This window comes from Amblyomma mixtum, chromosome 1 (genome assembly GCF_055824585.1).
Source record: "Amblyomma mixtum isolate Tamu chromosome 1, ASM5582458v1, whole genome shotgun sequence".
NCBI lineage: Eukaryota > Metazoa > Arthropoda > Arachnida > Ixodida > Ixodidae > Amblyomma > Amblyomma mixtum.
Genome location: NC_143012.1, coordinates 94960360 through 94988015, shown reverse-complemented (window position 1 = coordinate 94988015; position 27656 = coordinate 94960360). Strand labels below are relative to the sequence as shown.

General features: G+C 49.7%; 2 protein-coding genes across 2 annotated transcripts; both read left to right on the top strand.

Moving 5' to 3' along the window:
- The first annotated feature begins 163 nt into the window (after positions 1-163).
- Coa7 (Cytochrome c oxidase assembly factor 7) lies at positions 164-22300 on the top strand. Its single transcript, XM_089554750.1, has 3 exons — positions 164-361; positions 3431-3571; positions 16960-22300. The coding sequence occupies exons 1-3, from the start codon at positions 262-264 to the stop codon at positions 17403-17405; spliced, it is 687 nt and encodes a 228-aa protein (XP_089410876.1). The 5' UTR covers positions 164-261; the 3' UTR covers positions 17406-22300.
- Positions 22301-24820: 2520 nt separating this feature from the next.
- On the top strand, positions 24821-26390 carry LOC149367250 (uncharacterized). Its single transcript, XM_089566908.1, has 2 exons — positions 24821-25665; positions 25827-26390. Exons 1-2 carry the CDS (start codon positions 25516-25518, stop codon positions 26070-26072), a joined length of 396 nt encoding a protein of 131 aa, XP_089423034.1. The 5' UTR covers positions 24821-25515; the 3' UTR covers positions 26073-26390.
- Positions 26391-27656: the final 1266 nt, after the last annotated feature.

Sequence of the window (27656 nt, the reverse complement as noted above, 5' to 3'; positions counted from 1 at the left end):
ATTCTTGTTAAGTATAGTATTAAGTCGCATAAATTGTTCAGTTTTTTACTGTGGAAATATTCCATTCTCTCTGACGTTCACCACAAATAGGTGGCAGGTAGGTTGCAGTTTCATCTGTCCACCAGGGTCCAGCTGTAGAGGCTTCCGGTTCCGTTTAGCTTTTTCGAGCATGCTGAAGCGTGGTTTGCGAGCAGACTACATGCCCTCCCCACGGACATTTTCTAGATTTTAAACTCCAGTTCGCTCGAAGCTTGCTGTAAAATGCCTTACGATTTTAAAAAAGAGGAAGACGTTAGGGAATTCCTAGAAAATCTGGGCATCGAGTACCGTTTCGAATGCTTTAAGGAGAAGAAGCCCGACGGTGAGTTCATGCCGGCATCCTTCACTTCTCCTTTCTGTTGGGCGGGCTGTTTAGAGGCGAATTTTGTTTTCTCTGACACTGCTTACAACCTCTTGCCAGTGTACGGGAATCGCATGGCCACGTTCGGTGATCATGCGTTTCTTCTCGGCTTCATGTAACAATAGCTGCATGGCTGATGAGTATCAGCTACTGCCGTTACGAAGGCGTCCTACCCCTGCTTGCGTCTCTGAAGCTCTTGCTGCAGTCTTTTGTAAGTCACCAGGGTGGAAATTTGGGCGAGTAGGTACTGATTCATAACATAAGAGTAGCGCAAAGGATGACGGACAAAAGGGGGAACACACACCCACAACACAATGTTTTGTAAAACGGGGCTGTTACGATCTGAGCGGGCCGATCGAGGCAACGTTCGTGTTTGGTTCGAGTTTCGCAAAATTCGCGGCTTTTGTTTGTTTAGTGTGTGTGTGTGTGTGTGTGTGCGTCTGTATGTATGTGTGTCTGTCTCTCTCTCTCTCTGTGTGTGTGTGTGTGTGTGTGTGTGTGTGTGTGTGTGTGTGTGTGTGTGTGTGTGTGTGTGTGTGTATCGCTACTGTTTCATAAGGACAACACTATTGTGCCGGCAGCCGGCAAAATAGCCCGCAGGGAACTTTGCCAGCAGCCAATGGAACGATACTGCCGGCATTCTATATTTCCAGCTGTTTTACTTGCACAATACCATGCAGAAAAAAGTGCCGGCAGTCAAATCTAACCTAAACAGTTTCAGAATCTCATCTAAAGGCGACACACTCCCAGGGGAAACGTATTGATATTTGTCCTGTTTTCATTTTCCATTTATAAAAACAAAAAAGTCCTTCCCAAAGGTGTTGAGAGGGGGGGAGGGGTCTGTGCACGGCACGTGACTACAGCGAGCCAATAAGAACCTGTATTTGCAGCATATATGTTAGCACCGAAATCTATGTAGACATGTGCAGTCTTTGCGAGGTCACCAGTGTTGGTTGCGTTGTTACAGATCTCGATGTTGAATTAACATGCGCAGGTTGTATCAAACTGGCGCGAAATTATCATTCGAAATGCGGATGGATGCGGGGTTCGATGCCGGGTACCCACCGGTGATACAATGGATACAAGTTGTTCCCCTGGCCCGGTGCTCGGCTCATTCAGGGTGAAATGCTTGGGAAATGGGTCTTTTACCCCTCATTTTGCCCTGGCGCTATATCTAGACATTAAAAACGCACTTAAATCCATCAAACCAAATTTAGTATAGTCAACAAAGCAAAAGTTATTTAATCATCATCATCATCATTTATTTTTCCTTAAGGGCCCCGCTGGGGCATTACATAAGCGGGGTGGGGGGGGGGGGGGGGGTCAGATGGTAATGGCGCGTCACAAAAATAATAAAAATGTTAACTAAAAAGAAATTGCAAACAGAACTTGACACAGTTGTTGACACCATGAGATGTGGAGACAAGGCTATTGAATACGTTTAAACATGGCAGGGTTTCTTTCATTGACCACATCGTCGGGAAGTGTGTTCCACTACGCTGTGGCAGTAGGCAAAAATTATTTATTGAAAGCGTTCGATGAACCATGAATGCCATGGACACTTGGGCAATTGAACAGACGTCGTGAAGACCTCAAGGGAGGCAGAATTAGTGTGTCACGCAATTTCGGGAAATTGTGATATAGCTTATGAAACACGCAAAGTCTTGCTATCTTACGACGAGCTGCCAGCGGAGTTAGACCAACTGAAGTTTTGTTGTTACCAACGTCAAGCCGGAAATCATTTTGGGTTGTTATAAAACGAGCTGTTCGATTTTGTACTGCCGCTAACGCCTAGATTACACTCTAAACACGAATACACCTACATGGGAGTAAAAAAGGGAGTAGAGTTGTCCTCTAACGCACACACTTTCATAAAAAAGAGAGTGCGCTAGGGGACAACTTACTCCCTTTTTTACTCTTTTCTGTTTAGAGTGCAGGCGCTCTTGATGGGGGTTCTATATAGTCGGTGCATATTCAAGTTTAATGCGGATGAATGTTTCATGAGCGATTTCAGTATAACCATTTGTAGAGAAAGTGTTAGTGACCGTCTAATAAAGCATAGCGATTTAGAAACGCTTGTAACGAGTGACGTTATGTGTTTGGACCAGTTATTATTGCTTGTTATTTCGATGCCGAGGTACCTATTAGGTGCAAGTTCAGATAGCTCGCTGACGTTTAGCGAGTATGAGGAGAGTAGGTCAGACCGTTTTCGGGACACGTGCTTGAATTTACCAACGTCATGAGCCATTTTGAAAATTACGTTTGGATCGGGTTTAAATCGTCCTGGAGCAATGATTAATTGTTCTTAGTGCATATACGGTGGTGTAGTGCACAGTCATCTGCGAACAGACGAAAGGATGATGTGCCAGCAGGAAGGTCATTGGTGAAGATTAGGAGTGGCGTAAATCGCGTGGGGGCAGAAATAGGGGGGTCCTGACCCCCCCCCCCTCCCCTGACGTTCGTCCCAGGACTACTCGGTCGGCATCGAATGATACGAGCGGCACACTCAACACGGGAAAGCAGCGGGAGCGAGACACAGAATGACTCAGCAGTATCAGATGTTCAAAAAAAAAAGCAATGCCGTCATAATTACAATCTGCCAACAATCAAAGGACGCGCCATGACTACGTGTGATTCTATTTAATTTAACTTTAAGCCTCTGCTTTCGCTCTGGTATCGAGTCAATCTATAATTGAGAGAGAGAGAGAGAGATGTTAAAGGGTAGTCCGGCGCGTTCGAGGGTCAGCACTGCGCAAAGCTTCGAAGCTTTCTTCGGGGTCTTTCTCTTGTTCGGGCCTGGCGATCGTTTTAACAGTGCGCGAGACAGGCGCTGACAGATGCGATTCTCACCTTGGCGGCGCCCCTCCTCCCGTGTGCGATTGCTTCGGCTTGCAGCATGTCGTAAAACGCTCGGGGTAAAATGCCTCGATTTGATGGGGGGAAGGGGATGTGCCTTCTACACCTCGGCAGTGATGCGCAGGGAGGGGGCGGAGCGTACGCCATTGTGACGTCACTGTGACCACGGTGCAGGCTGCCACCGCCTGGGCGACTACCTGGAGGCCATCAAGAAGGACTTTGTGCGCGCCTGCAATGTCTACAAGAACAACTGCGACGACAACGCGCACGGCAAGAGCTGCCTCAAGTACGCAAACTACCGGCTCATCGGCAAGGGTGCGTGCGCCGGGGTCCCTTTCTTTCTCCTCAGTTTCCTCCCTTGTTCTTAAAGACGAGTTGGCGCCTGCCGAATGCGCCCTCCGCGGCCGTCGGCGCACCTCAGTTGGTTACGCTACTGAATGCCGAGTGGTGGCGCTAGTCACGTTGGGGCCGACTGCATTTGTCGTCTGCTGCTGCACCACGCTGACCACGCTGTCGGTCAGTCGCATGCGCGTATTTGGATCCTTGTCACTGGCAATTCAGTCTCTTTGGCCTGCACGTGCAAAAAAAAAAAAAAAACAAAGCTTGCTGGCGTTCGATGTGACAGTACTGCTCAGACGCTGACTTCGTGCTTCGCCGAGAATCGGCGACGCTCAACGCATGCTGAACCACACATCACATCACATGAACGGTGAGCCATGATTTTTTTATTGATAGCAATAATGTTATTTGTAGCGTGCATAAAGTCCTATATCTGTCTGTGGCGTACTGTGTGTATAATTCGAATATTTGTGGGCGCATTTTCTGACTGACAGCTCTTAATTAGTTTTGTTTTTGCACTCGCGCTCGACGAATTTGTGTGGTTGCACTGAACTTTTTAAGCATACGACTGTAATATCGAAGCGCATTGTTAAACCGCTCACCATTGCCTTGCAGGACCTAATGGCATACTGCTGTGTGCCGCGTTGCCGCTCAGATGGGAAAAGCAAGATTCCAGGCATCTCTTTCCACGAGATTCCGGCGGACATGGCGCTACGGGAGCAGTGGTTGAGAGCCATACGGAGGGACAACTGGGTGCCGAACACTACTTCGAATTATTCGAGAGTATGTAGCCGGCACTTCAAGGAAACCGACTTTGCGGAGGGCAAGCGGCGCCGTCTCAAGAAAGGTGTAGTACCCTCCTTGTTTCCGGAATACCCTTCATACATGAAGCCAAGGCAGTTTCACGAAAGGAAAACAGAAAGTATCAAGAAGAGGGCGTTTCCAAAAACCAAAGAAAAGGAACCTGAGCCGGCTGCAAAGCGGCAGAAGTTGCAGGATGGCACAGATGCAGAAATGTCAGAGGACAACTGTCAAGAGGACAACTGTCAAGAGGACAACTGTCAAGAGGCCAGCCCGTCGGCTTATCCAGAAAGAGATGAACAGGCAAGCTCTGAAAATGAAAAGGAACCACAGGAGTCTTCAAATAGCACACATGCAAAGGTTTCACACCAAGCAACGCAAGTGAATGTCGGAGTATCTAGCCTACTTGCAACTGAAAGAACAAGATGGAAACGCAGAGAAAGGGATCTGAAAAAGCAGGTGGAAAAACTTCGACGTACAGTTGACCAGTAAAAAACAGAGCTTGAAAAAATGAAAAATGATTGCAATTTTGGTGATCTGCAGTACATTCGCCAGCAGGCTGAAGAGAAGCATATTTCAGCTGTGTTTTTATTGGATCAAATTGTTAACTTTCGCCGAAAAAAACCAACTTGGTCTGAAGACGTAGTGCGCCACTGCATCGTACTACGCCACCTGTCAACAAAAGCTTATGAGCACACAAGGAGGGAAATGCTACTGAAGCTACCTAGCAGAAGCACCCTTCAGAATTACCTTGGGAGCAGCTCGGGCGAGACAGGTGTCAACCACCTAGTGCAAGCAAGACTGAAGGCTGAATTAGAAAAGCTGGATGCACCCCAGTCTAGAACCTGCTCACTAATAGTAGATGAGATGAGGATAAAGCCCAAGCTTCAGTATAATAAGCAGCGAGATTGCTTTGTCGGTCAAGTCGACATGGGCATAGCAAGTGCACCTGACAGTGAGCTTGTTTTGGCAAACTCCTTGCTATGCTTTATCATAAATGGGCTCAGCACTAGTTATAAGATTCCCGTTTCATACTTTTTTACGAAAGGGCTAAGTGGCTGTCAGCTATCAAAGTTGCTTCTCTATGTAATGAAAGAAGTAGAAGAAATAGGGTTCCGTGTAGTACGCTTGGTGACTGATAATCATAAAGTCAACGTAAGTGCAATGAAAGAGCTTTGCGGTGGGTTTTTGACCTACAGAATTCAACACCCATGCGATCCCGACCGAGAACTTTTCCTAAGCTTTGATTACTGTCACATAATGAAAAATGTGCGATCCCAGTTTCTGTCACGAGACCTCGGCAAAGCTGGTGAGGTGTCTTCATCCCACCTAAAGAAACTGTATGAAATGCAGAAAGCATGGGTGGTCAAGCCAGTAAGGAATTTGAGCAGGAAACATGTCTATCCAAACAATATTGAGAAAATGAATGTTAAGAGGGCAGTGGAAGTATTCTCTTCAGATGTTACTTCAGCACTCGAAGTTCTCGTGAAGCAAGCAGGCCATAGCTGCCATCCTGCTTTTGCTGCTGCAGGACCGACAATAGCCTTTATGAGAAATGTATATCGATGGTTCATTTTGCATGACACAAGTAACACCGTGCAACATGTCCAGCAACGCTTTCCGGATGTGAGGCACTACGACAGCCCAGATGATGCTCGCCTTGAGTGGCTAGAAGTTACGTTTCCCTTGTACATGGAGGAATTGAAGAGAAATACATCATCTCCTCGTGGATTCCTTACGACTGAAACATATGAAGCGCTGCTGCTCACGACATACTCCACTGTTCATTGTGTCCGCTTCCTTCTCACGAGAGAAAAGTTCAGTTTTGTGCTAACAAGGAAGTTTAGCAGTGATCCCATCGAGTCATTGTTTGGGACACTCAGGCGATCGGTCGGTTGCAATGACCAGTTGGATGTCCGTTCTGCGATCTCAGGGCTAGAAAAAGTTTTGAAGACGGGCATCGCAGCTGTGTCGCAGGACAGTAACGTTCTTTGCGCTGAAGAGCCTGGACCATCCAAGGGGGTTTTACTTGAAACTCCACAGCTAGTGTCGAAGAGCTCAGCTGAGCTTCCAAAGCAAGCTGTAAATCTACTGGAAGATCTCAGGCAGCCAAATTTGGCAAAGTTTGCAACATTGCAAGTGTCAGCAACGGTTTATGTTGGTGGATATATTGCCCGTGTAGTTAAAGAGCGGATTGAATGTGATAGCTGCAGTGCTATCGTCACCAAGCCTTTGACTAAACAGCCACTTCAGATGTTTACTTTTCACCAGGACAGAGGTGGATTGTTATACCCTTCAGACAACCTTCTCCATGTCCTAGAGACCCTGCGGATATTTGTCCAAACAGCACTTCAAAAATGCCCAACGCTACACAAACCTCTGCAAACGCTCTTAGATGCAGCTGTACCAGCTGTTTCCAAGTCTGGCCTTCTTCACTGCCCCAACACCCAGCACCACCTTGATATAGCTAAGTTGGTGTGCTCAAGCTTTATAAAGCCGCTACTCGTGAACTATGCCTTTGCAGTCACTGACAAGAGTGACATCTACAAAACTTTCTTCCAGAAGCCACTGTCAAGAAAGTATGTCAAGTTATGAATTGATGCTTCATTGTGTTTCCTTTCCATGCTGGGAATAAATTTTTTTCTTTTGTGCTTAGACGTAAAAAGAAGTTTGGTTTTTCTGCCTGACGTGCACGCAGTGCTTAGGTACCTAAAATGCTTTTTATATTTGCGAAGTGCAAGTAGATTGCTTAAGCATGTGCTATACATTGTGAACATTCATGCATGCACCCTTCAGCACACGTTCCTGACAAGAAGCAGCCAGTTTGAAACATGAATTATTCGTGGACGCTGATAAATTGCACAGGAAATGCACAGAAAAATGCGCAATCTGTCTCACGAGCGGCACTCGACCACCAATTCACCGCTGAAACTGCATGCGCAGCACCCCAACGTGAGTGGCGCCCCCACCACGATGAGTGGCGGCGCCGCGCAACTGCAGTGACGGCGCGTCCCCTTTGTTCGTTCCGTGATCCGGCAGGCACAGAGAGTATATAGGAGGCTATGGTTGCGCACACTTAAAAGACAGGCGCAGGAAGAACACAGGAAGACGGAAAGCGCGTAGGCTATCAAGTGGATTTATTAACAGCACTGAGGCTTGCAGTGTGCACACGTGCCTAAAAAGAGCGGGAAAACGATAGAAGGAAGGTTGCCGCCGCGGTGGCTCAGTGGTTATGGTGCTCGGCTGCTGACCCGGAAGACGCGGGTTTGATCCCGGCCGCGGCGGTTGAATTTCTTTGGAGGAGAAATTCTAGAGGCCCGTGTGCTGTGCGATGTCAGTGCACGTTGAAGAACCCCAGGTGGTCTAAATTTCCGGAGCCCTCCACTACGGCGTCTCTCATATAGCCTTAGTCGCTTTAGGACGTTAAACCACATAAAACCAACCAACCATAGAAGGGAGGCAAATCAGGCCTTTGCGCAGGTAACGAAAGCCGCGCAGGAAGTTCTTTTCCGCATTATACAGCATTACGGTAGTATCACTACAGTTATCGCCTTTTCTCTTAATGTGGTACGCGCTTCTAAAAGCTCACGGGCTACTTTGTCTGGATCAACTATGCACTAAATAGCCCAGCAAGAAGTTCTAAACTTTCTCTCTTGTATTCGTTTGCCTTCTGTGGTTATTTCGCACCCGTGGGGGAAGGCGAGGATGTCTGCCTAGCCCGAGGGAGGAAAGGGAAATTACTGAGATTTCAAAAGTAACCGTAAAAAAACACTTGTACGTTCTTCGTTTGGGAGGACGTGTCTTCTTTTTCCCGAATTATGACTGGCAGACTCAGGAGCGACCTTGCCCACTGTGTAACAAGTGTTTCTTCTTACACTGTGAACTTATACCTAATACGTTGTGGTTCCTGGAGAGGCACACAGAGATTAAAAGAAACAGCTTTAGCTGGACCGAGAGCTGGCTTCGTCTTAAGTCCGTTGATCAGCTTTTAATGCGAAGCGTTATTTAGCTACTTCATCCTGATTTCGCGTTGTGTATCCATATACCGTCGTAACGGCGCTCGCTGGCCGCAGCCGGACCAATCGGAGCGCAGCGCCGCGCGCATGCGAAACTGGCGAGGAACACGAGGCGAGGCTCGAAAAGTACATGAAGTTCGACGTCGTCGTGGGCTAGAACAGCAGTCCACTGCCGGGACTGGTGCCTACTTTGCGAAGCACTTCGTACAAGATGAGTTCGGAGCGCCTGCCTGCGTGTGCGATAGACTGCGGTTTACGTCGGACCTCATGCGTGTTCAGCACCACCAGATACCTTCATTGCGTCGTTGAGGGTATAGTGAGTTGCGTTTTATCACGACGCATGCTATCGTACGTCACAGACAACCACCGTTGTGGTTTCAGCAAGATTATTGTAGCGAGAGCTACACTACGCTAGCTCTTCGAGCCGTCAGCGTGGCGCCCCTTGAGCCGGTTGGTCACGTGGTGCGGAGCAGCTGCTGCGAAACCTAGCTGCAACAGCTGTGCGCATGCGCCGTGTTGAGTGTGTGGGGGGAGTGGAGATGGGGAGAGGTGTTACAGCTGTATAAGTAGGCGACTCGGCGAAGCTCTTGCGTCACTCCAGGTTTAACCAGAGCTAAACCACAGCCAACTTTTTTAAGGCTGATTTATGGACTTCAATTTCGTCAGATATTACTCTGCCAGTTAGTCGTTTTGTAAATGGTTTTCTTCTTGCTTGTTTCTGTATGTATTGCTTGTAATAAACTGTTAACCTTTCGCCACATGCTTGAGTAATGTGCTCAAGCAACATGAACCTGCATGCCCTGTTACCGTCAGTCTTCAGTTTATTTCTCCCCACACCAGCTGCAATCATGTGGAAAGGGCTCGTATTTTTAGGTGTTTCAGGGAAGCCCGCCACTAATTTTTAAAAGATGAAAAGATGGCTTCTGCAGTGTTAGGGGACACCAAAAAAAAATGTGAATCATGCTAACTAGTAAGCTGCATGGTCAAGTAATTTTTGATCGTTGACTTCTTTCCCCACAGAAAAATCTGGACAGGTTTGAACGGATTCAGAAACCGGGGTTATGGAACAGGACCTATATCCTAATTATTCGAGAGTCAAGACTGATCGGGGCCCTGGGATTATTCAGAGCCTCGGGGTTATTCGGAGCACCTATATCAGCAGGGAACGGCTGAAAGGTAGCCACGGGGCGCATTCGCCACGGAGTGGCGTACGTTGAGAGTGTCGTTTCGCGCTCGCGAAATGTTCGTGTTTTTCGAAAGCTTGTATCTCAGTGCGGGATAGCTAAAGGTTGTTGAGCTGCGGCGCCGAGGGTAATCACGTTCCGGAAATTCCAAAACCTGGTACGGTTATTAATGGCCCCTGTCAATATTTAATTGCAACCAGGCGCCTGACTATTAGAGTTAATTATCAAAAGTTTGTTAACCAGCTTACTACAGTTAGCACTATTCGCCTGTCTTCTGATGTCCGCCAACACTGGTGTTATCTATGCCGCAAAAGTAGCCTACTTTTAAAAATTTGTAGCGGGTTTCCCTGAAGCACCTGATGTGGTGCTTCAATAAAATTGTTAGTTTTGAGACTGCGCTCTATGTGTATGCATCATTTTGTTGCGATATTAGACTATAGCTCATTATGTACCAGTGGGGTCGCCCCGCTTCGTCCCCTTTGGTTTGCTTCCCCGCAATACGTCTTCCAGTTACCTTAGCTAACAAGGGAGGGCGCTGGCGTTAAGTCACTGGAACTCGTCGCCACAAGAGCGCCACGGACGGCGTGATAATATTTGCGGAAGACGGCTCTTCGGCTCGGGAACTGGTCGCGTGCATGCGGATGTTTCGGCGCGGCGCTCCGCTCTCCGCCAGCGAGGCGAGACCTCGTGGGAACATGTTCCCCTCAGCTCGTCCCGTCCGGCCTCGGAACTTCTTCCTTGCCTAAGCGTGAGCGAACATTCTTTCGTAACTTTGCTTATGAGTCGGGCGAGTTCCGAGTCCTTAGCGAGTTCGATTCCTTAACAATCAGCAGCAAACTGACGTGGGAAAAACACATCACTCAACTCGTTGCTGATACATAAAAAACACTGGTTTTTTTTAGAAGGTCACTTTCACTGTCTCCGCAATCAATCCGTAAACTAGCATACGAGACTTTCATTCGCACTAAACTTGAGTACGCATCAGCAGTTTGGTCTCCTCACCAGGCTTACTTAATTAACACCATTGAATCCATTCAGAATCGTGCGGCAAGCTTCATTACTTCAGATTACGATTTTCACCACAGCATTACCGCTATCAAGTCATCCATCGCTATCAGCCCACTAGCCCTTAGACGCAAAGTTTCTCGCTTGTGTTTATTGCACAAATTATATCACAATTTTCCTAACCTACGCGAGTCCCTTCTAGTCCCTCCTGTGCGCACGTCATCCCGTTTATTCAACTCCATGAGCATCCAACGTTTACACGGATCAACTAATGCCTTTAACAAATCTTTTTTGCCAGCCGCTATTCAAGACTGGAATCGGCTTCCAGAATCGGTTGTCATTGAAAGCGATCCAGAAAGGTTTAAAGAATGTCTGATGTGTTATCTTGCTGTATAAATGGTTTCATTTCCCTTTCGTGACTTTATTTCTCTTTATGCTTTTGTTGTGTGTGTGTTTTCTTGTTTGTTCTTTTTTTTAATTCTTTTTTCCCCACCAATGTGAGTCATGATGAACGTACTACTCCCCCCCCCCCCCTTATGTAATACCCCCTCCCAGGGGCCTTTAAGGGTCAAATAAATGATGATGATGATGATGTATTTGGTTGTTAGCCGGCATTATTTTTGTTGCAGCAATAAATGTCGTGTTTAAGTCAGCCAGTGTCGTTCCTTTGTTTCCCCCCAGAGCAAGGCCCGCCGTAGTCGGCGCGCGCTCGGTATCGCGCGTTGTCACGTGATGGGTTTAGGATGCTTTGAACTGTGTCAGCCGTGGTTAAGCTGGGAAAACGTATTTATCCCTCATATTTCCAACCCCACAACCAGAATTCTACTATAGCTTCGATATCAGCGTCTTTAGGTAGGTGTTCGCTTAGTTTTTTTTTTTTTTCTGTTTGCTGACAGCGTAGGGGAGGTGAGATTTTCGGCCACGACCAAGTAGGCTTGAAGGCGAACCGGCGTCTTGATGTCTGTTGGTGACTGAAAAAAGAGGGTTCTGTGCAAACGAGGAAGACAGCGTTTTGTCCCTTTAGTGCGGTAATGGGCCTCATAAGAATGTGTCGAAATCTTTGACCGAGTTTCACCGTAGCTCTGCACGGGAGGCAGGGGTTCATGTCACACGTCTTTTAGATGCCTCGAGCCTCTATTACGCAGTGCAGTCCCATGCTCAGTTATGAGATGAGTGAGTGAGCCTAGATGAAGATGAGTGGTTAAAATTTGTTGACCCGGATGACTCTTGAGCCTGAGTGAGGCCAAGTGAATTGTGAGCCTGAGTTCGAGTGAGCTCAGACATGTGTGAGTTTGAGCGAACCTGCTTAGATTGACGGAACTTTTGTGAGTTAGCCTGCGGGATCTCTCTTGATTTTGCCGAGGTAAGATGCTATAGGTGCGTACTTTCTTATCCATGTGCACTTTGAACGTGCATCTCCGCTCTCGTGAACCTGAGATGCACTTTGAACGTGCATCTCCGCTCTCGTGAACCTGACGACTGTGCAACCAGCCTGTACATATGTGCAAGGTGTCGTCGCACCTGTCCGCCCCTACGCAAGCAGCTCCGCATTTGCCAACATCAGTGTTTGCCTCGGTCCTCCCTGAGCTTACCTAACTAGCAACCTGGAACTGCTAGTCCGAAACACGGACACACCACGTCGTCACCATGACACCCCCAGTGTCTACATGCCACTACGCTTTGCTGGAGACCAGCTGTCAAGAATTTGACCACATGCTTCTCTTGAGTATCACTCGTCCTTCATCGAGCACCTGGTCATCTGTCCTGCACATGGTGCTTAAGCATGACTCCGTAGACTGGCGCCATTGTGGTGACTATCGTGCATTGAACAGCCGTACCGTTCCTGACTAATACCCGCTTCCCAACATTCACGACTTTACTGCTTTTCTTGCCGGAGGTCTTTAGAAGATCGACCTACCTGTAGAACCAGCGGACGTATCGAATACTTCCATCACCACCCCTTTTGGTCTCATCGAGTACGTCCGCACTCCTTTAGTGTTACGGAATTGCGGCCATACCTTTCAACGCTTCATAAACGAAATCACCTGTGGTGTCCACTTCGTCGTCGCATATCTTTATGACCTGCTGGCAGCTAGTTCCTCACTCGAGCAGCACGTCGATCATCTGGAGTTGATGTTTTCGCGAATCCAGGAGCATGGCTCGACCATCGACACAGCAGAATGTGTCTTTGGCGTCGACGCCGTTGAATTTCTCGGGCACCTGTCACCGATGAGGGAGTCCAGCCATTATAGGCAGCAAAGTTCAAGCCTAGCGCGTTTTCCCGCACCCCAAGTTGCTTCACAAGCTTCGTGAATTTCGCGGGCTTCTGAACTTAGTGCTTTTTGCGGTGGGCACAGGTCACCAACCACCGCGAGTTCGCGCTTCGCCCGAGGAGGAGGAGGAGGAAAAAATTTATTCAAGGCTAGCACTAAGGCCCGTTCTTCTTCTCCCGAACCCGAGTAAAGCCAAACACTCCAGGAAGGAAAAAAAAGGGAGGGGGTGTAGGGGAAGTAAGGGAAGAGCCGAAGTCCTCGATCAACCATCACCGCACGCACACTGGGGCATTCAACCCCATAGAGGGAGGAAATCGACTCGCCGCAAGGGAATAGGTCACCAAGTTCACAAAGGAGACGTATACGCCGTCCTGCAGCGACACACTCAGTCACCTCGTCCTAGTGACGCGCGAAGTGCAAGGCTCCAAATGTGGGCACGAAGCGACAAGAGCAATGCGCGTACGCACGCCGGTGCAGGGGCCAAGGTTCTCGCGGCAGTGCTGCGACATCAACGCAAGGTACGCATGTCGGAAGTCACTGGGCCCCTATAGACAGGTTCGAACGCTGTACGTCGTCACAGGACCCCGAGTTAGCGAGCTCGAGTGTGCATGCTGGTCCGAATAGACGAAGGACATTGGACAAGAACAGTAGCGCATGCACCTTTCGATGTTTCGGACCGTCATGCGGTACGCGGCCGTCGGAGCGAGTCCCGGATTCTCGCCAAAGTGCACCAATGGACGAAGGCTACTGGGTGGCTAGGGCCGAGTTGTGGCCGCTTGACAGTGATTAGTCACCCAGCCACCCTTCCGTCGCCTGAGGAGGGAGAAGGGGAAAGAGAAGAACAACGCGGACAGCGGCGGCGACGCAAGGGCAGCGACACATTCCAACGAATTCCACCGTCGTTTTCTGGCTAATGTAGCCCGCATTGTATTACTTCTGACTGGCATGCTCAAGTCTACAAAGGCACCATCTGCGTCCCTGATCTGGACACCCGCGAATCAGGCGCCGCCTTCCGAGAGGCCAAGAATGCCATGACACACGCCACCCTCTTTGTGCATCCCCAAATCGGCGCGCCTATGAGGCTGATCGCCGAAGCCTCTTCCCATGCCGATGGTGCAGTTTTGTGAGAACTCCTGCAGAATTTGTAGTGGCCACTTCGTTTCTTGCGGAAGTTGAAGCTGGCAGAAACTCGGTACAACACATTCGACCGCGAACTCCTTGCTGTGTATACCCTGGCATCCGGCACTTGCGCCATCTTCTCGGAGGCATCGTGTCCCACGTGCTTACGGGTCACAAGCCACTAACATTCGCTTTCCGTGGCAACCATAGCGCTCCCGGCAAATTCGGCACCTGCACTTCATCTCCGAATTTGTTATTGACCAACGGCGCATCGAAAGGACTCGTTAATGAGGCTGCCGACGGCTTATCGCGTGTCGATTCGCTTTCTGCTGATGCTGTGGACTTCGATATCATCGCAGATGCACGTCGTACTGACAACGAACTTCGTGACCTGCGTACGGGGTCCACATCTCTGTCGTTTTCTGGGGTGCCATTTCCTTTCTCCTTCGGTATATTGCCGCGAATCTTTGTAGCGTTCGTTTGTAGGGTTTGTTTGTTCGTGCTTCAAGGCTGCCGACACGCCGCTTTATCGCTTCGTTTGTGACACAAGACGCGCCTAGATTTATCTCGATTCATCGCATCCAGACGGAGCCGACTCTAGTTAGCGCCAGAATGTTCTAGCAACTTCTCAAGCGTTATCTCGAATGTTCGCTATCAGCTTTAAAAAGAGCCCGGCCGACAGCGGCGGGCATTCTGTTCGACGACCGCCGAGCGCGCTTGTTGCTACGCCGCCGCCGAGTGATTCAGATCTTTGCGGGCGCAAGTCAGCCCGAATAAAGAGTTTCGTTTCGAAGACATTCTCGCTGTGTTCCTGTTCGCCGGACTTCAGTCACCACTACGTGACAATATGATCGTCTGCGATACCTTAACAAGCTGTGTCCGTCCATTTGTGCCGTCCGTGCACCGTCGTCAGGTCTTTGACAAGCTACACGACTCGCGCCATCACGGTGTCAGTGCCAGCGCCTCATCACCTCCCGTTTTGTGCGGCCCGGTATCAACGCTAACGTCCGCCGTTGGGTTCAAGAGTGTCCCGCTGCCAATGCCCAAACTACCCACCACACCAAGTCGCCACTTCACCCCTTCCGCCCGCCTTACTCACGGTCTGACCATGTTCGCATCGACGTTGTTCGTTGCCTTCATCACGTGGTAAAAGTTACTTCCTCGCCTATGTAGACCACTACAAGCGTGTCCCCGTGGTGTTCGTTTTCGTAGCCGGTAAGATCTCTCCTTTCGGCTGACCTGGCGTGGTACCAACCGCCCGCGCGCGACAGTTTAGAAGTTATCTGTTCAGAGCGTTTGCAAGCATCCTTGGCATCCACCACCACACAACGGCCTACCGTCCATCAGCTAACGGAGCTGTTGAAAGGCTTCTCTCTCATTTGAAGACCGCCCTCATCACCCACGACGTTGGGACGTCATAGCTCAACGACCTTACGCTAGTTCTGCTGCGGATTTGGTCGGCGTGAAAGAGGATCTAGGATGCACCGTACGACGGCACTTCATTCGATGTCTGGCGTTGTACCCTGTGAATTCCTTGTCCTCTAGACCGTTGTATTAATTAAGGGCTCCCTGGGCGTCGTCATACTGCTCGCTGGGCTGCCATGCGCGCCTAGCGCTGTATCACGGTGAAGCAGCGGCTGAATCGTTTTTCGGCAGTCCAGAGAGGGGACGTTTCGACATCTCCCTCGCTAGGGTGCCTCGATGGCCAGAGCGGAGGCGCGCGGACATCAAGGCACCCTATCCCTCGTCCGATGCAAAGGTCTTGTCATTCCTTATTGCAGCATACTCCTGCAGTCATCGATCCGTGAAGCTCGCATTCTTCGCCGAATACAGTTTAATCTCCTACATACACTAGACAAACTTTATCTATACCGGTACACTTCCACACCTGCGTGCCCAAACTGTCCTCACACATATGCGGACATAGAACACTGCCTTACTATAGAGCCTCTATAGCCTTACACAGTGCCACGCAGCCTTCCAGACTCCCGCCAATCCTTTCCCCTCACCCCCACCGTGTGCCATCTGGCTCGCCTCCAAACTGCAACGTGCCCTCGTCGCCTTGGCCCAGGACGTACTGAACGCCTAACAGCAAGGCTGTTCTAATAAAAGTGTCACACCACCACCACCACCTGCAGTGGATTAGTTTACACCTCCGCTTTTGCCTCTGTAGGCTTCCGGAATATCGTGACCTGCACGGCCGGATCAGAAAATGGTCCCGAGAGGGGCGTTCTTCGCGTTTTTTTTTTCTTTTGTAGGGATTGGGGAGCAAGCGTGGTGGTAATGATATCGCAGCTGAAATCACTCAGGGTCGATCAGCGGACTTGGGCGTAACCTGTAGCGAGCAGGCCGGTAACCTTTCTTCGTTAGAGCGACAGGGTGCGTACCAGTGGGAAGGATAAACGTCGTGAAGGGCAGCAGACTGTGCACGTCGGAGTGTGAGATTAGGAGCTTTGCCTTGAGACTGGTCTTGACTAAGCCAGAGGTAGTTTACAGTTAGAGTGAAGCGGCAATAAAACTTCGGTTGGGCCTAGTTGGTACATGTTACTATTAAGGTGAAGGCTGCGCAAACACGGGACAAACCACAAAGAAGAGACGCAGAGACACACACAGGCGCAAAAAGAAGGGCCCACTGAACTAGAAAGGAACTTCAATAACACTTCAGTTGGGCCTATAGTTGGTACATGTTGCTGTGAAGGTGAAGGTTGCGCAAACACGGGACGAACCACAAAGAAGATACACGCGCCTGTGTGTGTCTCTTCTTTGTGGTTCGTCCCGTGTTTGCGCAACCTTCACAGAGTGGAGCGGGCCCTCTTATGCAGTGGACACATAACTAAGGCTGGTGGCAATGACTGCAGATAGTGTCATCTGGTAAGCCTATAGCTGTAGCACCGTATGACGCGTAAACAAAGGAGCGACCATCTGAGTGTGACCATTCAGCGCCTTCCACTGTGCACTTCTTGCAGGCAGCACGCTGGACAAGGTCGAGGCGCACCGCTACTACCGCAAGGGCTGCGAGGCGGGCTGCGCCAAGGCTTGCTTCGGCGTGGGCCTCGGGCTGACCGCCAAAGAGGGCGAGAGCGGCGTGGCCCGGGACGTGGACCAAGGGCTGGCCTTCTTCACCCGCGCCTGCGACATGGGCTCGCCTGACGGCTGCTACTTCGCCAGCTCGCTGTTCATCACAAACACAGACTTTCCGCGGGACATGCGTCGCGCCTTCCGCTTCGCCGAGCGGGCCTGCGAGCTGAAGAACATGCAGGCTTGCAGCAACGTGGCGCTCATGTACGAACGTGGACAGGGGGTCGAGAAGGACCCGGCCCAGGCGAAGCGGTACCGCGAACTCGTCGCCGACTACGAGGAGCAGCTCAAGCAGGGCAGGGGCATCGAGATGGAGCAGGGCATCAAGGACTGACGGCTATCGACACGCTAGGCGTGGTCTTCACTGTGCTAAGCGCATGGTACGCTCGTTTGGAGGTGTCGGCGCACCGGGTGAACGGCGGACTTAGTGTCGGACACGTTAGACGGTAGTTAAAGCCAGCCTCTCATTGGCACAGTTGTGGCACGTTGTGCCTTGTACAACGGCGGCTCAGTGGTTTGGAGTGTCAGCTGTTTCAAGTTCGGTAGGAAAATAGGCCTTGGGGCTCAGTGAAGAACAGCCGGACACGTCCACCGAGTGTTCCATTACAGCCGGCACTTCAAGGCGCACGGCCATGGAACTATCTTTCAACTCCAAGCCACAGAATATGTGAGCTCAACCCAAGGCTCGGTGTCCATGCGCTCAGTCCGAAACAGAGGCGCGTACCTCGGGCACGGCACTTCGTCCAAGGACCGCAGGAGACATGGGTACTTCAGAACTGCAGTGTGACACCCATTCGTCTTGTGCACCAGTGAAGATGAAACATGGATCATAAGTATTGTGTAGCCGCAGGAAGAACTGTCCGCCTGGATTGGGCACGGGGGCTGCGTCGTGTAGGATAGTATTTGAATTGCAATAGTGCGGGTCTTGCGGCCGGTAGGGGTCAGACTGGCAGTGCTTTTTCTTCCGCTTGTGTGTCCTTCGCACCGAACGTTTGCGTGATGGGAATTTTATTTGCGAGGGAATGCTTACTCTGTTGCACCAGGAAACGGTCACTTATCTTGGTGTTGTAAAAATGAAGCAGGGGCCTTCGTACAGCGTCTGTACGTGTTCGGTTCCGCCAGGGTTCTGGTAGCTTTGCTGTTCATTAAACTCCTCACGAGGCTTTGTTTATGTAATCATCATATCAGCCTGATTACGCCCACTGCAAGTCAAATGCCTTTCCCATATATCTCCAGTTAACCCTGTCCTTCGCCAGTTGCGGCCATCGTATCCCCGCAAATTTCTTAATTCTGCCGCCCCCTGCTACGCTTGCCTTCTCCTGGAATCCACTCCGTTACCCTTAAGGACCAGTGGTTATCTTGCCTTCGCATTACATGCCCTGCCCAAAGCCCATTTCTTCCTCTTGATTAGCCCGTGTTCGATCCGTGACCCACTCTGCCCTCTTCCAATCTCTTGACGTTACACATATCATTTTTCTTTCCATAGCTCGCTGCGCTGTCCTAAAGTTGAACCGTTTTCGTTAGCCTCCAAGTTTCTGCCCCATAGGTGAGTTCCGGTGAGATACAGCTGTTGTATACTTTCCTCTTGAGGCATATTGGTAAACTGCCATTCATGATCCGAGATAACCTGCCAGATGCGATCCATCTCATTTCTGTTCTAGTTATTTCACTCTCGTGATCCGGATCTGCGGTCACTACCTGCCCTAAATAGACGTATTCCCTTACCACTTCCAGCGCCTCGCTACTAATTGTGAATTTCTGTTCCCTACGGAGACTGTTGAACATTACTTTAGTTTTCCGCATATTAATTTTATACACACAGTGTTGCTCTGCCTGTCTAACTCATTGATCATGTTTTGCAGTTCATCTCCTGAGTGGACTAATATATGAACAGAACCAGCCACTACGAGTGGCACCAGCATCGATTAGAAGGATCGAGCCGCCCGTTTTGCCATGAAAGAATATATACTTGCATGTTTGCTGTGTTAAAAGTATCGTGGAGGAAACACTGGTTTAGACAAAGCCTCTAACGTTTCCTACCGCTTTGGCGGTACGTGTTCTACGGGACAAGAAAAATTCGGTCATCTCTGAGGTTCTATTTGTGTGCTGGATGATTTTGATCTCTCTCCGCGTCTATAAAACGGCTGTGCCGTCCAGTAGACGCGGCGCGGCAAATATAGGCGGCATGCGAAATATCTCCCACATCATTATGGAGATATGTGCTGTGCGCGCTTGCGACCAGTTTGGGGAAGAATTAAGGCAGCGCAGCGCTCACCCGGTTGCTCGCCCGCGAGGAGGGAGGAAAGCCTCCGCTTTCCCCCGGGTTGCGCCTGTATATAGCATTACGCTCAATACCAGCACCGCTGTCACATGGAACGTCGTACTGAGTGTTAGTACATTGGGTTAACGTCCGTTCGGCTTAACGAGATCTAGTACGACTTCCTAACGAAAATTACACTCAAACCTCCTTTCGCGACGTAGTGAAGGTCAGGTGTACGCAGGTGAAAATTTATGCCTCCAGGTTGCAATCGAAGTGTGTATTCGGGGCAATCTGCACTATGGCATAGCCGGAGGCGCTTTGCAGGTGCACGACTATCTAGCCGGTTGCAATAGACGATATGCGAAATTCGGCTCCGAGAACTAAGTCCTCCATGTTGGTTCGGTACAGAAAACGAAACCGCTGCCCAGCGTTGGGTTGAAACGGCTGCGCTTCGTTTGAAAAGTAAAATGCCGATGCAGTGTTCCGCTACCCTCTCCACTGTGAAAAGACACTACGATGCGTGCCAGAACTAGGTGCGTTCCAGATTTTCGCTTTTCTATTTTTTCTTTACTCCGTCCCAACGTTTTAGTCACACAAAACGCCATGCGAGGTATCATGTGTCAGCACGCGGATTAGAGCGCAGCTTTCGCTTTCTGCGCTGATTTTTGACAAAGCTTTCGAGGTGATTTGCGTTTAAATTAAGATATGGACCACAACCTTTGTTGTCTCTGATCAAAATTAGAAGCCGATTTCGTGCATTTATCAACTCTCCGGTCGGGCGTGAATATATATAGACGCATACTTGAACAACGTAATAGAGAAGGTAATTTTTTTGAGCGGGCCAATCACTCGTGCCGTGGCGAAATAAGTTCACTCGAAGAACCATATGCCGATTACTGCTTAGTTTGCTACGTGTTCAGTCAAGTTTTTCCCGTGTTCAATTAGTTTTAGAAGGGCGAGCAAACTCTGTGGACCATACGCATGTGCTATGATGCGCGTTAAGGAGTCTTTGTGAAGCAATACACCCTACGTATAAAAACTGAGGTGCGAATGCTTTATTTCTTGAGGATTCCTATATCTTCGATATCTGCGGCGACGAAAATCTAAAAAAAAAAAAGAAGCGAATAATATAGCTACTTTATTATGAAGGAGGGACGCATTTCTAAGCTAGAAAGTACGTGCAACAGTGTTCTTAAAACGCTTCAGGCCATCAGATTGTATTATCGTTGTGGCAAGCTCCAACAGCTTGCCTCGCAACAAAGCCAATTGTCCAAGTTTGCGAGTGAGCTAATTAAGTTTCGGACGCAAACGAACAAGCTAATTTTGCCCCCACACACACAGCTTGACCAGCGTATCGAGTCTGTGCATGCACCTACAGCTGCAGCATCTTTCTCTAATCGAGCCGCCGCGGTGGCTCAGTGCTTATCTGAAAAAAAAAAAAAAGCTGCGTCTTTGCTTACAATATTTTGAATTATATGTGCATGCCTACTTTCCTCTTGTTAATGTCGACTGACTGACTGCGTCTTAAGCAGGACGCGGTTTCAACGAATTGTGGCGAAAATCAACCGACGCCGGGCTCCGAAACGGTGACGTTGAAAACCGTGGATGCGGATTGCACATTACAGTAAAGGAATCGAATTACGCAGCTGGTCGAGGGTCTTGTGTGATTATACTGCAATGCACGAAGCTCTTGGCGTCGGCGCGAACGAAAGTTCGCACTGTCACAGAAGTTTGTCAACACACGTGCACACTCAGCGCAAAATAACCGCTCGCTACCCTACCAGATGAAAGTGCCGCTTATTGCGATCATGAGCGCCAGACTTCAAGCGAAGCTGAGGACGCGGTAGGAGTAAGCTGGCGCTTATTGAAAGCACCTACATTTGATCAAAGATCAGCTGTGAAAACAACGCAGCAGCTGAAGCTTGCCTGTTCAAATTCCACTCGCAAGAAGAAAGTACGCATAGCAAACGATGCACCAGCTCGACGAGCTCGACCGAACCAAGATGGAAACCGGAAGTTGTGGGCGCGGTGTTGCCAGACCGCCAAGCAATTTCGCATATCGTCTATTGTATGGGTTAAAGCTGTCGCAAGAGGTTTTGAGAGCCGTGACCAAGGGCTCTGCGAAACACATCTGATTGCGATGTGCAGTGCAAGACAGCAAAAGCTTAATGACATGCAGTCGTTTGATACGTGCCAGTGTGCGAAGCATGTATGTGCAGCGTTGCCTAATCGAGTATACGAGACGATTGTAGAACAGTCCTTGTAAAATTGGAGCATCGGGCTACGAAAAATTAGTGAGAAGGTGAAGTGTTAGTTTCAAGAAATGTTTAGTTTAGTTAGTCAGCATGTGTTAGGGCAAGCCATTGAATGGGCAGCGAGGGAAGTTCCAAACATCGATTGCAGATGCCCCAGAAGACTGCTACAGAGTGCTTCATAGCCGCTGAAGGAAAGTTGCTTGTCTGCAGGTACTACATATTTACTCTATGGTATAGGATAAATATGTTGGTTATTGCCTTGCGCGGTTCCAAGCTAGGAAGGATGCTTTCTCTTGCAGCTGTGCATGTGTCGTCAGGCCTGTCAGAAGACAACATATAGCTACCTCATTTTCGTGATCCCGTCTAAACACTGCTGTAATGTTTCGCAGGCCAAGTTTAGGTGTGGCCCGGCGAAATGGCGTGTGCCAGGTTAGGCCTAACGACGTGCACGACGTAAGGATGTGTAACGGTGCGTAAAGTAGGTGCGGCGTAACCTGTCGATTCGCTGAGGAACACATCTGGTGAAGAAGCATGGTTCGTCACATTGACGCCCTCTATTCACGTACGTTTCTAGTCGGGCTGAAAATTCCAGTGAAACTGGTGCTCTGTGGACGTGGTTCATAACTGGAGCTACGTTACCCTTGTATCCCGACTGTGATATATGTCAAGCTTTAAACGGCCTAGCAAAGCGATTAAATTGTGTTTGTCTACTAACATTGTGTTACTGTTTTCCCTCCGGTGTTACTCTAGTGTTTCCATCACCCGCTGCGCTGGTTGGCTTGATGCATTCCTGCCGCGGTGGCTGAACTTCGACGGAGGCCATTCGCAGAAACCCCAGGCATTTAGGTCCCGGTGCTCGTGCAAGAGCCTAAGGTGGTGTCATTAGTCCTGAACGCAGCAACATACCTGTGTAGTTCTGCAGAGCGCGCTTAGCGGGGCCATTTAGGGCAGGCGTCGCTGCTGGAACGTTCCACGTAGCGAGTTCATAATTCCACGTTTTCCATATGTATGCTGTTAAACATCCTCTGCGACACATGGCGACTAAAGATCCCTTCCATACACGCCCTGCGTACCTTTAGATATTTCAGGGCTCTTCTATGAGGCTTACGTGTACGTATTCGCTCAGTGGGTACTTAGCTGCCCTGCCTAATCAGTATAATAAAAATTTCTTTGGATGCACCATTAATCTCTGCGTCCTTTCGTTTTCTAACCTCACGTGGTTGCGCGGAAAATTAGTAAAAAAAATTGTTTTTGAGGGAAGGAAATGGCACAGAATCTGTCTCGCACCTCGGTGATCTTGTTCTCGCCGTAGGCCAGCTCCTCGATGCTTAGGTAGCTTTGTTTTGTTTTAGAGCGCAGCTCTTTGGCGTCCGTTCCTGGGTTTCGCGTCGTCGTCGGCCTCGTAACCAGCTCCGCCCCCCTTTCATCCCCCCAGCGCTAGCAGCGACCGACTGATACCGCTGGATGCCGCTGACGCCGCTAGAGAGTCAAGATAACGTGACTGCATAGAACACCGTCGCCGCCATGCAGAAAGAGGAGGAAAGGGTCCCCCCCCCTGTCGGCCTCGTAACCAGCTCCGCCCCCCTTTCATCCCCCCAGCGCTAGCAGCGACCGACTGATACCGCTGGATGCCGCTGACGCCGCTAGAGAGTCAAGATAACGTGACTGCATAGAACACCGTCGCCGCCATGCAGAAAGAGGAGGAAAGGGTCCCCCCCCCCCCTGTTCTTGTGTGGCGGATAGGGTGCTCTTCAGTTGCCGACGCGCCGGTTATTTCACGTAGGCCCCGGCACGTCGACGAATACGTGACCACCTTCCCACGGCTAGACCTGGTTCTTAGCGCTGCGGAAGCGAGGGTATCATATTGTTTGTGTCGGCATCGGCGGCGTTGTCCCTGAAACCAACTCCGCAGCTGGGGTTGACTCACTATCGAAAAGGTGAAACAGCTTATTTGCTGCGCTCAAATTTCGCATTAGGAAGTAACGTAATCGTCGGTAATTTTTGGGGGGTTTAACTTCCCGAAGCAACTCAGGCTAATGAGGGACGCCGTAGTGAAGGGCTCCGGAAATTTCGACCACCTGGGGATCTTTAACGTGCACTGACATCGCACAGTACACGGGCCTCTAGAATTTCGCCTTCATCGAAATTCAGCCGCCGCGGTCGGGATCGCACCCGCCTCTTTCGGGTCAGCAGCCGAGCACCATAACCAGTATGGTGTATTGGTTGAAGCTAAGTAGCATGCAGTTTTAGAAGATACCGCCAAGGTGAGGCCCGCGGCGTCACGAATAAGTTGAAAGATGGCGAGTTGGCCACAGCTCTCGAGTATACGGAGGACGCCCGATGGCCGGAATATCACCTTGGTTAGGCCCTTGCAAATCCCCAATTGTCTAGCTTCTATTCGGAAGCACTGTACTCCGACAAATGCAAAAGTTGTGATAGCAAAGCCCATATAAATCGTATGATCTGGAACTGCCCGCATTCCCGACCCGCGAATCACTTCATTACGGACTCTGATCATTGGGAGGCTCTATTGCTCAGCCACGACCCGGGGACACAGATCAAGCTCCTCCAGCTGGCTGAAGACGCCGCCGCTGCCCAAGGGATAGCGGCCGTCATTTAAGCGGGGCGCGGCTTCGGGTCGCTCCTCTATATCCGCCGGAAATAAAGTTTCACAACCATCGCTGCTCGGTGGACACCTGAACCGCGCCGTAAGGGAAGGGATGAAGGAGAGTCAGATAACAAAGAGGTGCCGTAGTGGAGGGCTCCGGAATAATTGCGATCTTAATCAACAGGTTCAGAGATTGAGGTCAGCAGTCTCCGGATGATGCTGTAATACTTGCATGAAATAAAATACTTACAAAGATCAAGTCATCTTGTAGGCACGAGAACCCAGCACCTTCAAGTCAGAAAAAAAAAAGAAATATGCTGTCTTGCCCTACTTTCACCAGTTGTCCCACCGCTTAAAGCAGATAGGCCGCACATATGGGGTAGACGTACTTTTAGACGTACAGCACCTAATAAGCTGGGCAAGATTTCCGCCATGGTTGATATGAAAACCAAAGAAAAAAAGACAAAAAAAAACAGGAAAAACAAAAAAGCGTGTCAAGTAAATCTAAAGTTCGTCCCTTGTGCCAAGGTTGTGGTGTAGTGTTCCCTTCACGTGCGGCAAGAACTATATGTGCCAGACGGGAATGTGCCTGAATACCCGCTTGCGTGAACACAACACCTCTTTGAAAGGGGCCCCTTCCTCAAACCTCGCTTTGCACTACAAAGAATGTCGTCGTAACACCTCAAGGCCTACTGCAGAACCATGTACTCCACTTTTTAACGATGCTATGGTCTTGTACATTCACAAAGATAAACTAACTAGAGAAATCAGCGAAGCATATCATATTCACGAAAACCGCGACACGTGCGTAAGCACCCCATCCGTCCTCGTTCATGACTGTGAACTATTGTATCTTGGCCACCATGACTTAAGTTGACATCTTATCAGTGTTGCTGGTGTAGCTCATGCGTGCTTCTGATTTTTAAGAGGCTATATTTTATGCGTTCATTTTCAGTAAACATTCAGTTGCTAGTCCGCGCCTGTCCCGTCTTCTCTCTCGTCCCTGTTGCTGCGCTGTTTTCTTCAAGTATGTACCAACTTGCTCAACTCGTCGTTTTACACTGAGGAGCCAAACTTTAATACTGACAAGCAACAATGCCAAAGAGCATTTTTCAATTATTATTGCTGCTGCAGCCCCCATGGCATCCAGGCGTGGCATCCGGGATCAGGGGTGGCAATAGATGGCGCCATTTGCTAAGAAGAAGACGAAGCCGTAGCACGTGGGCGTTGGAGGCTCTCGATCGTTTTCGAAGCCGTGCTAGGCTTCATTCCATGGAGGAAAAAAAAACTTCTATGCTTCATTCTCTCGGCTGAATCCCAAATGCTGCGACCTCGGAGCACAACCCCAGGATTGATGACGTGGTGGGCTACCAGTGAAATCCCCACGGCCGCATCTGAAGTTCCGGAGATCCTGGCAGAGAGCAAGAACTCGTGTTCCGAGAACGACCTGGCACGCATTGTGCATGGGAGCGTGAGTACCAACGCTTCGTCCAAGCGCAGCTTAAACCTCTGTGTGAGAAATATATACCTGCTTCATTTGGTATTGCGGCCCCGACGGATTTTTTTCGCGCGAGTTGGAACGGCGATACTAGCATGGACGGTGCCAAACATCCCTCCGGAACTTCCTTTCAGGAACTGTGCGGCGCCACATCGCTACAGGAACACCTGGTGTCGCTCTCTGGAAGATCCGAGCTCCAGGTGTCCATGGACCTGAAGAAGGCAAGGTGCCATCTGCATGACAACTACATGATCTATGCCGGTGTTGTGCGCGCCACGGTTCTCTGCGAGGCTGGCGATGGCAGCACACGGTTTGATGAACTTAATGTGGACTGCTGGCGCTCCGTAGTGCAGTACCTAAAACTGAGTGATGTGATTTGATAACTAACCGATTGCGAGGACATTGGAGGACCATTTTGATCTTGTTTGTTGTGCGTGTGGATGTGTATTTTGTGTGCATGTGCGTTGTTGACATTAAACGCCTTTATGCACTTGTTTCGTTCGTTTTTTTTTCGTTTCGTCGCCCAGGACGGCAACCAGCGATCAACGTCAAACGAAACCTCATTCTCCGGCTGAGGTTCCTCCGCGGCTTGAGTGTCCCAGGGAGTCATAAAGTCATGGGACTAGACGCCGGTGACAGCATTGTATAAGATGTTTGGCGCTTCTCTGCGCTCGCCAACTGCTAGCGATGATGATCCAGCTGTCGCTTCGAAGGCGATCAGTTGTTCGTGGAGTCCTGCGAAATTGCCCCACTGACCTATTTTCGACTCTTCTGATCCCTTCTTCCTCCTCTTCTTCAACTTAGGTGGTCAACTTCTTTTATGGTGGCTCATGTCGCGTGCATCCTGATTGTTCTTTTTCTCTTTCTTCACACCCTGGGGTGTGAAGAAGTTATAGGAAGCCGTGTTTCTTCGAAATAAAAATGAGTTGTAAGTCAGCTCTTGTCTCTTGTCCCGGTGTTTTGCGTTGTTCCATCACAAATGAGTAACGAACACGCACAAGATGCTGTCCTGGATGTTCTGTCTTTCTTGTTTCTCTGTAACATCGCTCCTTTTCTGCCATGGGTGAAAAATCTGATTCGGCACGTGCACGACGTCCTCCCCGGGAGCTGGATGGGCCAAGCGGGGTTTCAGCTGCCCGGCGTTGTGGAATTCCAACGCGGGTGGTGGGGATGGATATGGCTGGGACACATATCAGAGGCTGCAGCGATTTTCATGCAGCTGTACGGTCATGTGTGGTCATGCTTACGTAGGCCAAACCGGCAGATGCCTTAACAAAAGACTGTCAGAGCACAAATACAATGTAAGCACACGAATCTCAGGCCATCTGGGCGTTCATTGCCGCGACTGTAAATGCATCCTCACTGAAGTGACACGAGCGTGCTGAGCAGGTGCAATGACCAAATTACGCAAGAGATAATTGAAGCGAAAAAAATCGCGAGCCTAAAAGACCGCTGTCAGCACCCCATTCGTGGCCCTTCTGGATAAGGAGTTTCGTTTCCTTTCGACAGCTCGGCAGTCATGATTCCCTGCTCGTTTCCTGTTGCGATTGTCTATGATTCATGTCTTGTCCTTCTTGTTGTTTTTGATGCCATGAGCATATTTACCGATGTGTGAGAGCAATAAAATTTCAGTTCTTAGTCAGCGCCTGTGCCTCATCTCCCCATTCTGCGTCCTTCGTGAAGTTTGCGCTGTTTTCGTTGCGAGCTGTAAGGGCCAGTTGCGCTTATGGATTCTGATGCCTGGCGGAGGCCGGCCTCGGTTCATACTCAGGTTGAATCCATGAAATGTTTCTCTGAAGGCGGTATAGGAAAATTCAGAAGGATTTCATGAATACTGCGATCTGCCTCCTGCAAGTGGGGGTGTGCCGCCCGGCTAGCGACGTCCATAGTGAAACCAAGACCTCGCTATAGGTTCCCCGTAGCCGGCCTCTGAACTTAAATGATCTCCTGGGGAAGCGGCCCTT

Coding starts and splice junctions, on each gene's coding strand:
- LOC149367250 (XM_089566908.1), top strand. CDS start 25,516: ATGCTGCGACCTCGGAGCACAACCCCAGGATTGATGACGTGGTGGGCT. Junction 25,666..25,826: donor CACGCATTGTGCATGGGAGC/GTGAGTACCAAC, acceptor ACTTCCTTTCAG/GAACTGTGCGGCGCCACATC.
- Coa7 (XM_089554750.1), top strand. CDS start 262: ATGCCTTACGATTTTAAAAAAGAGGAAGACGTTAGGGAATTCCTAGAA. Junction 362..3,430: donor TAAGGAGAAGAAGCCCGACG/GTGAGTTCATGC, acceptor ACCACGGTGCAG/GCTGCCACCGCCTGGGCGAC. Junction 3,572..16,959: donor CTACCGGCTCATCGGCAAGG/GTGCGTGCGCCG, acceptor CACTTCTTGCAG/GCAGCACGCTGGACAAGGTC.